The following is an 11,489-nucleotide window of genomic DNA, read 5'->3' as shown; positions in this document are numbered from 1 at the left end:
CGGGGCCAACCCCTTCTCTTTATGATAAGTGCACTGGGTTCTTTAACATACGTTTACACAAGACATGGGACCAACGGCTTTACGTCTCATCTGAAGGACGAAGCAATGGTTGAGTATCTTGCTTAAGGACACATCCTCTAGCACTGAAGATACTGCTCGCAAAAGCTCCTGGGAATCTATAATCCCCAGGTACAATTTCTATCATTTCAACGTACCTCCTAAGATCTGAATCCTAATTTTGAACTGTTTTGTCAGCAGTGAATCTCAACCCTGGTTTTACCAAATAACATATTTTTGGTTTTGGTGCGATCGTTTAGATCTAATTAAATGACCTTGCTACAATACACATTGATTTGATTCTATGTAGATGGCAATCTAGTGTGCTTATCTACAGTGAGAGAATATAAATTAAAGTAACCTTTTTACAACTCAATGGTGAAAGTTTGTACTATCCTCACATGAGGAGGAATTAAAGGTTTTTAGTTGGGAGAATCAACTCGGATTAGTCATAAAGTGATGGATAAAAAGCTGTCTATGCCCAACGTCTGAAAAAAACAAATCAAAACCACAGCCACTACGTCCAGCTAGACGCACATCTCAAACCCGATAGCTCAACCCACGGCACTCAAAGCAATTGCCCGGTGCTTTTGCTGTGGTGCCCTTTGGCAAAGTTCAAAATGTTCTCCATAGTAGTGCCCCATATCTAAGGACATTTGCTGTGCCCCTCAAGAGTGAACTTCAAGGTCTGGTGTTTTGCCCGAGCCAATAATTTGGACACGACCAAACTTTGTTGTTTTTCGTTATCGTACTTGTATTGTGGTTGAATCATATATTATATGATGTAAGTAGCATTTACACATCTGTGACTGTGTATTGTATGTTACCAGCAATTTGACCAAAGGTCAAAGGTCATAGCACCTGTTGATACCGAAGAATGCCACTATGGACCTCATCAAAAATATTTGGCTCGTCTAGAATATTGGACCCATAAAATAATGGACCTGTCTAAAATAATAGACTGGTCTAAAATAATAGACTGGTCTAAAATAATAGACTGGTCTAAAATAATAGACTGGTCTAAAATAATGGACTTGCCTAAAATAAAGGACCTGTCTAAAATGATAAAACTAATGGCAATGATTAACCTTTTTAAGGAGAAAGTCACCCATTGGGTAAATAATGGACCTCATTGTATGAAATAAAGAACTAATTAATGCCTGTTAATATTGCCCACTGATGTACTTTTATCTACGCATGCATTATTGGTTTTGTGAATAATATTTTACCAACTTGTTCTGTGTTAAACTGTTGAAGAATTGCTCATATTGTAGAAGCCCACTGAAATATGCTTTAACTTTTATGTACCTATAAAAAAAAGTACAAACTTGAATTTTGAATTGAAGAACGTTTTAAGTGTTTGATGGTAACTTGACTATCTGTATTTTGCATGACATCAAAGATGTGAATATTAGATTAACTGTTCTTATTACAAATTTTGAAGAATTCTGCACCATTTTTTTAATTCTGAGAGAGAGAGGGTGAGAGTGTGTACATATCGCAATAAGTGTTTGATTGGTAGCGAGCCCATAGCGTACTATGTTGGTTTAAATATCGTTATTATAGCGCACTTAGCCAGGTGTTTGACAGAGTGTTTATTGATATTAGTACTATTGGCTAAATAGAAAGTTTCTTCTTAAAAAAATCACTTTTCTCGTTAAGGTTGTTCTAAAGTAAAGTTGGCGTTTTTTGAGGAGATTTGATTATGATGAGGTTTTAGGCTGTAATGCTGTATTGTTAAATTAATGCACAAGGGACTTTAACAGACGCTAAGCATAAACACATGTATTTGCTTAGCGGCTGACTTGCTCAGTACTCTATTCTATAATGTATACAATTCAAGCATAAGGAGCTTTTTTACAACATGCTTAGTAAATCTGTGCATTAAGATTATAAGTTAGTTTAGTGAAAGGTCATAGGTGTTGTTAGCAGCAGAGTGTGGGTTACAATCCTGGTAATGACGCTTGTGCTTTGGAGCTGTTAACACAAGCAATTTCTAAGGCCAATCTGCATGAATGAACCATAATAGGTGTTTTTACTAATGCCTAGTTTTTTTACGATACATTTCAGACAATGAATGCACATCCCCAAATCCTATAACCAATTAACCAATCAAATTTAAAGCGTGTATGTAATCTTGCAATAGCTTTTCCATCCACCTGCCCCCCCCCCCATTTTATTTGAGAAAAATAAAATGATTAATAAGTTTTGAATATTTTGATAAATTTTTTTCTGTAACAAAAAGGGACCAAATATTGTTATGCATGGTTGTGCTACAAGAGTTAAACGTGCAGCTCATGGATTGTGTTTGTTCATATTTGACAATGTCAGAAAACCATATCTCCCCCCCCCCCACATTTACAAGAAACAACAATTCGTGACTGCCTTGGTACAATATTGTGGTTCTTGGCCCCCCAAAAAAGAATTACATGTACATATATGTTTAAATAGATATAATGTGCAAACCTTCAAAGTGGTGCTTATTAGGTTTGGAGTAGTAACTGCCTAGAAGAATTGTTCTCTGTTCAGTGCAAAATAGTAAGTCATTATGTGGAAACCCTGTCACTTAGTTCGCTAAACAGTTACCCTGTGCATTCCGGGGAAGTTCCTGGTAGGCAAAATACTACACTGTTCAAATGAGACCTTATCAACTTTGTGTGGTCACGAAACATCAATAGAAATACTGTTTAAAATAACAAGTGCTGAACAAGTTTAGAGAGTGTCTCTCATTAGTATGAGAAAATCTTACTTAGGAAATAGAACTTGCTGTTGCAAACTAGCCTCTGCTAGGGTTGAAACGTAAGGCCACTAACTATTTTGTTTAACTCAAATTTAAGCAGTAATTTGTTTTTTAGCAACTCACTGAACCAGACATGCAAATCTAACTCACAAATTGCTTATGCACTAACTGTCCCTGGTCGTTTATTTATATATAATAGTAACATGTGAATTGAATTGTTTCATGATTTCTTTAATAGCTTATCTCATTTTTTTCCCAACAACTTTATTGCCAATGTATTCCTGTTTTTGAACTGAGTTTTAACTTGTACATACTATTATTTTGTTTCATAATTATTTATTCATTAAGCGTTTTTATAGTATCACACAGCCACTATTAGTTGTTCATTTGATTTGACATGTGCAATAATTTATTTTTGAATTAATTAATATTGAATTTAATTTGATTTTTTTAATGTAATTAGATGTATTTCAATTTTTTCTTTTTTCGTCCCCATAAATTAAAGCTTTCATCTCAAGAGAGTTTTTCATTTACACACCAATGCAAGTGACTATTCTTGTGGGAAATTGTTAATGATCTATTTTTTATTTATTTAATCGGTGCTGGGTAGTGGGGTTACATACAATGTTGTTGTCAGGTTGAAGCGGTAGTTAGAAGCCAAGTTCCCAACTTGCTCCATAGACCCCCTGCATTGCCCGCCATCTTGGATGTCAAACGGTGAATAGATGTTCACACCGCACATAACTCTCAACCAATGAGAGCTCATCATTGACCTCAGTAAGGGGGGCTGCTTTGAGCTTGTGACGTCAAATGCAAAGGGTTTATTGAAAGTGTTTGGACTAGATGACTGTGGTAATTGTAAGAATGCCCCCTAGCTACTGATAGTTTGCAACATTGGACAGTTAACTATTATTATATTATAAGGTGCCAGTATGGACAAATGGTCACTACTTTACATATTGAAAATAAAACTCTAGTAGCTAGAGTGTTTTAGGCAAGTCGTATTTTGTATACTTTCCTCCAAGCTACTCCACTCTTTGGCAGCAGACTGTATTTTCGGCTGGTTGCCTTTCAAGAGGCAAATGTATGAGCTTTTTGTTATCAGTAGTTTATATAATTCCAAGAAAACTGCAGGAGTTTTTCTGCATGAACAACTCTTAAAAATGATTAGGAGCATTTCCAAACAGGATGATTTTTAAGAGATTTAAAGGCGTGTGCCCCTTTAAGATCAATCTCTTGATAACTTGGCCAGGAAACAATCTAAGCATAAGTGTAGAATTCTGCAGTAAATAGAATGATTGGAATTTGACAAAGATTTAACTTTCATAGTCTGTTTCCTGCTTGAATTTAATCCTGTGTCCTTGGCATAAGATGTAAATATGATCCTGCTCAATACTTTGCCCCTTGTGTGACTCTGACAACAAGTGGATATACATTATGCTAATGTATTCAAATTATACGCATTTCTCACTGATCCAACAGCATGTTCTATTCAAATTACTTTATTTCTAGAATCCATGCAGACTTGGTAGACTTGTTGACAGTAGAGAGCATTTGAACCATGTTGAACCACACCCATGTTAAACCACACCCATGTTAAACCACACCCATGTCTAACTTTTTAAGACTTGATACAGCAGTTTACAGCTGTGATTGGCTTACACAGAAGGGGGAGGAGCTAAACGGATTGTTTTTTTTATATAGTACATAGTTGAATGATCATTTCAAAATATCTCATTATATAGGGCCCAATATCATAGAGCTTCTTAGCAGAAAAGTATTGCTTAACGATTATCTGCTAAGAGCAGAAATGAGCAGGATACTATTCACAAATTGTACTTATGGCATGGTAGTTTGGCTGATTACCTTATTCTGGTAAGCATAATTGGTGTGCTTAGCTACTGTTTGTGCTTGCAGCTCTATGAAATTGAGCCCAGTACTCATTTCTGAACAGAGAGTTACAGTTTCAAAATGTCAGCCATAAAAACAACAGTATAAAAACAACAACAGTTTAGAAGGGCCCTAAATTTTGATGTGGACATCTTTTTCTAGTAGCTTATAAAGTCACTTTGACACTGATTTCACATTGTACAGCATGTTTGCCACACCATACAATAATTATTATTATAGTACTGCATTCATATTTACTTGTAGGCACAATGTTTGATATTACTCTAAAGTACTCAAATGTGCAGTTTGAATTAAATCATATGTAAATGAATTGAACCGATTAAGTTCTCTTTATTGTAAACGACTTCATAAAAATAACATTGAAACAATTCGACGGTTCCCAAAACCAAAGGTGTATCGTTGCATTTACCTGTGCAACTGTGCTTCAGCTGTAGAATGCTTATGCTAAGCTATAGATAAAATGCGCTTGTATTTCACCATCTACGTTTCATTTCGTTGTAAATACCATCGGTCTGATTGGTCCACTGAGTTAATCAGCTAGCATGCTATCTATTGTTACTCTATAGTGTTTGCTGCGCATCTCTGTGACGTCATTGAGTGGTTGGCACGCTTCGGTAAAAGCTACTAGCTCATTCATAGAAGCAGAGAATAATTGACGAGGAGACAAGTTAAAAATTCTCTCTGTTTTATCTGACGAACATTTTTGAATTGTTTACCTGTGGCGCCCTTGCTAATGATGAATATCAACCACTGTATCATCAATGCGTTGCAAATCTTGGTCCTTCTGTACTTGCAACTCGGTAAAGTAAATTAGTTTTATTTATATATGATTTGAGGCATTGCATGTTGAGGTATCAATATAAATTTGGTTTGCGGTATTGGTGTACATCTACTTGCCGGGTAGAGTTTGTTCTTAGAGTGAACTGTCTTTCTTTATTCTACTACCACGGACTAGATTTATCGTTTTATTTATTTTTTAGATAATTCAATCAGCTGTTATAAACTGCCGGCCTATCAACCAAAGGGAAACATGGTTTAAATGCAAAGAAATGTATAACGGCCTGACGTTTCGACCCAAGCAGAGTCTTTACCGAATGTTTTTAAAATCATAGGCAATTGTGAATTTGAATGTTTAAGAAATGCATCTAGGAATAAGTGTCAGTTATCGCATTAAAAACATTCAAGAATTAGAACAATAAATCCCAACATTTAAACGTATTTATTTGACGTTTTTGTGGGTTTTTGTTAAAATTTATTTATGATGTGTTCACATTTGGTTTAAGGGGCTATGCTGTGTAAAAACAAGAAAATGAATGAATTTTACTCATCACCAAAAAGCACACTTATTCCGCTTATAATAATGTATAACTGATTTATTATTGTCCCAAAGTATACAGCAAAGTTATTATAATGGATACGGGAGCTGTGTTATTATTTCATTCTATCACATCATGCAAAGAAAGATAACATTTTCCTTTTTATCAGTAACTCCTCGAGTTGGCCTACGTCTTGTAGCCTAATATACCCAAAACGCGACCGCCTCTTGAAATGAAATTTTCATATATTTGTTTAATTGTGCACATACATTTATAGGATTTTAATGGACGGTTCAAGAAACCACAGATAATTTGCTTTTAAGGTCAGAAAAGGGGTCGGAAGTAAACAATAATGACAATGGGTTCTTAATTGGACCCTTCATATTGGACGTTTCTATAGCAACGCTATGGACCCCGTTTCGTAGAGCTGCTTCAGCGAGATATGATGCTTAACAATGTTCTGCTAAGCAAAAATTGTGCAAGATACCAGTCGCAAATGGTACATGTGACATTCTATTTTAGCTGGTATCTTTGCATTTGTGCTTAATTGTGTAGAGCTTAGCTTGTTCGTTGGGCTTAAGCAAGCAGCCCCTTGAAATAATGTCTATTTTCCTTTAGCTAGACTTGTGCAAGCCCTACACTAGAGTGTTCCCTACACCAATAATAGGGAAAGTTATATACGTCATTGTTTTTGGAAGAGCAAATACAACCCTCCACGTGTATTGCAAACAAACACGTCTGGCAAACAAACCCGTTGAATTTCTTTAAATGTGACACCAGCTTTGGGATGCATTTTGAGAAACATTTAACTTTGAAGTACCGCGGTTATGTACAAAATTTCTATTTTTCTCCCTCAATATATTAATTATAATTTATTGTTAGAAGCGTTACTACGGTAACGCTTCTCATATGGTGTTTACAAATAGCAGATTATTCTTCCTACGTGACGCACAGCCGCTCCAGTTTTCCGACAATATCTCAAAAACACTACCACCTTTGTAATGATATGTTCACAGGATTGTTAGGGGGTATGTCTACAAACAAAAAATGAAACAAACAGTGGGTTGTACAATCCTTTTAAGCAATATTATATTGACAATAATACGTTCCCCCTGCTTTACAATATGGGGATTAAAATGTGTGCATAAAATTGATTACCTCTGCGCTTCAGATTGAAAAGAAATATTGATTACTACCCTTTCTATATATACTTTGTATTTGAATTTAGAAGGAGCCCAATTAAACACAGATTTAATGGTTTCCGTATGTCTTTAACTCGATGGGGTGTCGTCCATTGTTGTAATTTGAGACAAAATAATTTATGAGTGTGTATTTCTCTGACCAAGGTCCTTGTGATTTCCTGAACACAGAAGCCACATTGTTGGGTAATATTTTGTAATATCCATAATAGGTTTTTAGAAAGAAATTATAATTTGAGCTGACAATAATGACCGTGGAACTGTCTGAACAAAAATAAGTTGATTAATACTTCATCTAAGACCATGGAGTGGAGCTTTGGATTGGCATCATGGCCGCATCCGGCCCACCGTAACCGGCATCCGGTGCCATTGACGGTGCATTGCACGCTTTATAAAGTTAAGAGTTCCAATATGGCCGCCCAATGACCTCAATTGCCATGCTTCAAAATAGTGTGAAATAATGTCAAAGATTGTCAACCAGTAGACTTGAAGACAAGTCGTTTGTCTGTCGCAGTGATAGCGAAACGGCCCTCTCGGAACCACAAGAATAATGCTCACAGTCTCGCGCAGAGCAGTAGCAGTGTCGCGAGATAGTTGTGAGAGAATCGTTCCACTATCACTGCGACAAGGTTAGTGTAACGACTTGTCCACAAGTCTATTATGAAAACGGCCAAAATTACCTTCTCTGAAGAACTAGTTTGCCTAACATAAAAAATAATACTTGTTTTATTATACTATTTCAAAGTGGACATCGTTGAGGGCGGTATGCGATCTTGTTACTTCGGGCCTGTTCTTCAACCAAAACTTGGTGACGATCCGCTCAACGTCTACCGCTGGATGCTTCAATCCGTTCAAAATGGCTGCCGCAAAGAGGAGGAGCGAAGTCATATGACACCTACCCCAAAATACCAAGGTATTGTTCTATCTCATCAAATTACTATGCGAGTCTCTAGATCGTATTTTAACTTCGTTTAAAAAAGCACCTGAGCTTTCCCCTTAGTTGTTAAAACATTAGACCCCTCGATAGTGACGTCACACGCTTCAAAAGTGCCCTCACGGAGGCCAAAAAGTGCCCTCACAGGTGAGGCCACATCAATAGCATGAACATCTGACGTCACACTTCGAGATTAATGGTATACAATATTGACGTCACAGTGTTTTGACATCCTGTTTTTCCCGCTTGAAGTTTACTGACTCACATGCATGGTTCGTATAGTAGACCACTGTCACATGTCTTGTTGACAATGAATAGGTAAACAGAGGGCTTGAAGCAGATCAGAACAAAAATCCCAAGTTGCAATGCGTCTATCCAGCGAGAACTATCTGTACACGCGACGATACTTGTCGTATCCGGCCCTCTGATGATCTACTTATGACGTCATCATATCCAGATAAACTTGGTTGTGCAATTAATTAGTGTTTGTTGATTGCTGTGGTGGTTTTTTTGATGGTGTTTGTCGGGATTTTTGTGTTTTATTTCGTCTTTTTTGTCACTCTTTACTTTAGTTTGTCCGTATGCGGCTCCACTTGGAATGGAGAGTGGTGCTATACCTGATGACAGTATAACAGCTTCGTCAGAGTGGGGGTCTAGTGGATACGAAGCTGTAAAAGCTCGTCTTAATACTCAAGGTAAATTCATCAGTGTCTGATGTCAGTCCACAGGAATCTGATCTTGTTTTAGGTATTAGCCACAGCCGAAGCCACAGCCGAAGCTGTAGCTATAGTCGAAGTCGCCTCTTCCGGAAACAACCTACGAGTTTTGTGAAATTTAGCCGAATTCGTATAGTTTTAGGAAACTATGGTAAAATATTATTTTGTTTATTAATTTTGCACTTAGAGTTTAGTGGTAGCGCTGGTGGATGGTGTAAGAAAAACAGCGACAGAACACCATGGATACAAGTTGACTTCGTGTCAAAGGTTCACATCACTGCTCTTATCACTCAGGGGCGCGATCTAGGTGAAACTCCGGTGTATAACTGGGTAATGACATTCACTGTGGAGTTCAGTGACAATGGCCTCGAATGGAGTGCCGTAATGACTGCTGGTGCAGTACCACTAGAAGTAAGTTTAACCATTGTCCCACAGGACACTTAAAACAGTCCATGTCCAGCCTTTCTCTATCAAAACTTGCAGATCACACTACTCGAAACGTCGAGGCTGTTTCTCATTCCTAGTTCTTCTCAGATCATTAAACGGTTCTCAAACAAGGGTTGATGGTGATATCCCATCAACTTACTTACCTATTTTAAATCTGTATTTTGAGGAAATAGAAATTGCGCAGTTGCTGCAAAAAAGTGTAGCTGCCCCCCCCCCCTGTTTCGACCAAATCAGTGACTAAAAAGAAAAGGTCAAAACGTCATGGAAGTAACATTTTTTTTTGATCTATCATTAATTTGTTACCGAAATGAAATTGAATTGAAGTCGGATTCCTTCATTTTTTTTTCAGAGTGGCAATACAGACAGTGAGACACAAGCTACTGTAACATTCGCAGAGACATTGTTTGCAAGGTACCTGCGTATTCTACCAAAAACATGGAAGGATGAATGCTGTATGCGTTTTGAGGTACTTGGTTGCCGCCTAGACTAATAATAATTATCATTAATCAAGACAAACTGCTCAGCCTGAGGTCAAAATCAAAGGTCGATTTAGTAAGAATACATCCAGAAGATTGCTATAGATAGTGCATCTTCAATCCTTGTAGTTCGTTATCCATTAATTTTAGATTCAATTTACCATAATTATTCCATTATCACGGGTCCACCAAGGCCCGTATACTGTGCGCAAGTAATGGGTACAGGAATATTGCCATATCCCGGGTACACAGCCCGTAAATGTAACGGTCTGTCTTCTCATATACTGTGCACAAGCAATGGGTACAGGAATATTGCCATATCCCGGGTCCACAGCACGTAAATGTAACGGTCTGTCTTCCCATATACTGTGCACAAGCAATGGGTACAGGAATATTGACATATCGCGGGTCCACAGCACGAAAATGTAACGGTCTCTCTTCGTATACTGTGCGCAAGCGATGGGTACAGGAATATTGCCATATCACGGGTCCACCAAGGCCCATACTGTGCACAAAGCAATGGGTACAGGAATATTGCCATATCCTGGGTCCACATCACGAAAATGTAACGGTCTGTCTTCGCATATACTGTGCACAAGCAATGGGTACAGGAATATTGCCATATCACGGGTCCACAGCACGAAAATGTAACGGTCTTTCTTCTCATATACTGTGCACAAGCAATGGGTGCAGGAATATTGCCATATCCTGGGTCCACAGCACGTAAATGTCTTCTCATATACTGTGCACAAGCAATGGGTACAGGAATATTGCCATATCCTGGGTCCACAGCACGTAATGTTACGGTCTGTTTTCTTTGTGCACAAGCAATGGGTACAGGAATATTGCAATATCTGCATAGCGTCCTCTGTTGAGCGAGAATCGCCAGTAGCTGCTTGTTTTACAGGTGTAAAACGAACGAAATCGACAAACCTAGCGACTCACGACTAGGTAAATGACTGAATGGTGTTTAGTTGATGGTTCTATTACTCTGGCAATTATATCAGTAAAAGATGTCAATTTTCCACTTGGCTTAGTAACTTTTAAAGGTTTGTTTCCCTTTGAAAATATTTACTTTATCGTTTTATTTAAGTAACTTACGTGGCCTCTCTGATTGATTCCCGAAACTTAATTGAGATCAATATTCTGTTATATTTAATGCAAAACTAATTACAATCAATAATTGTTATTACTATTATATTTCAGATTCATTAGATATTAAAAACAAAGATTAAAATAATTCATAAAGGAGAGAAAAAGAAGTGTTTACCCATCAAAACTTAAATTATTTTGTTTATCAAAAACTAGGAGTTGTCTTTGTCTTACCTTTGCAATAAAAAGTAGACTATAATTTTTTTTGTCACGTTTCATTTTCCCAAATCACACTTTTCCAAAACTCATGATGGAGTATTATTTGCGGCTCACCTATTCACATATATTATTCTTCATCCCTGATGCCAATTTAACGTCGTTACGAGTTAGTTCTAACTCGAGATTCTGAACTTGACTTTAACTCTTTGAGAAATTCACTCCACCATGGATATGAAAGAAATAACATTTTTTGTTTCCCATGATAAATCATTGAACAAAATTATTTGTAAGACTTGCTGTAAAAAAAAACAGGAATTTTTTCTTCAATTTTGTGTACGCTGCTCCAAAACTTTGGAGTCATCCCTCCTTGTATTAGACAATC

At 37.1% G+C, this 11,489-nt stretch overlaps 1 protein-coding gene across 1 annotated transcript; it reads left to right on the top strand.

The window, feature by feature from the left end:
* The first annotated feature begins 7,988 nt into the window (after positions 1–7,988).
* Positions 7,989–11,367, top strand: LOC117299266 (lactadherin-like). Its single transcript, XM_033782751.1, has 4 exons — positions 7,989–8,136; positions 8,730–8,852; positions 9,061–9,284; positions 9,670–11,367. The coding sequence occupies exons 1-4, from the start codon at positions 7,989–7,991 to the stop codon at positions 9,808–9,810; spliced, it is 636 nt and encodes a 211-aa protein (XP_033638642.1). The 3' UTR covers positions 9,811–11,367.
* The last annotated feature ends 122 nt before the right edge of the window (positions 11,368–11,489 follow it).

This window comes from Asterias rubens, chromosome 14 (genome assembly GCF_902459465.1).
Source record: "Asterias rubens chromosome 14, eAstRub1.3, whole genome shotgun sequence".
NCBI lineage: Eukaryota > Metazoa > Echinodermata > Asteroidea > Forcipulatida > Asteriidae > Asterias > Asterias rubens.
The sequence above is the reverse complement of the archived record's forward strand: the minus strand, read 5'-3'. Positions and strand labels throughout refer to the sequence as shown.

Excerpts from the sequence above, each read along its gene's own strand:
- LOC117299266 (XM_033782751.1), top strand. The coding sequence starts at position 7,989 with ATGCGATCTTGTTACTTCGGGCCTGTTCTTCAACCAAAACTTGGTGAC. Across the intron at positions 8,137-8,729 it reads ACCTACCCCAAAATACCAAG|TTTGTCCGTATGCGGCTCCA; the intron begins GTATTGTTCTAT and ends TCTTTACTTTAG. Across the intron at positions 8,853-9,060 it reads AGCTCGTCTTAATACTCAAG|AGTTTAGTGGTAGCGCTGGT; the intron begins GTAAATTCATCA and ends TTTTGCACTTAG.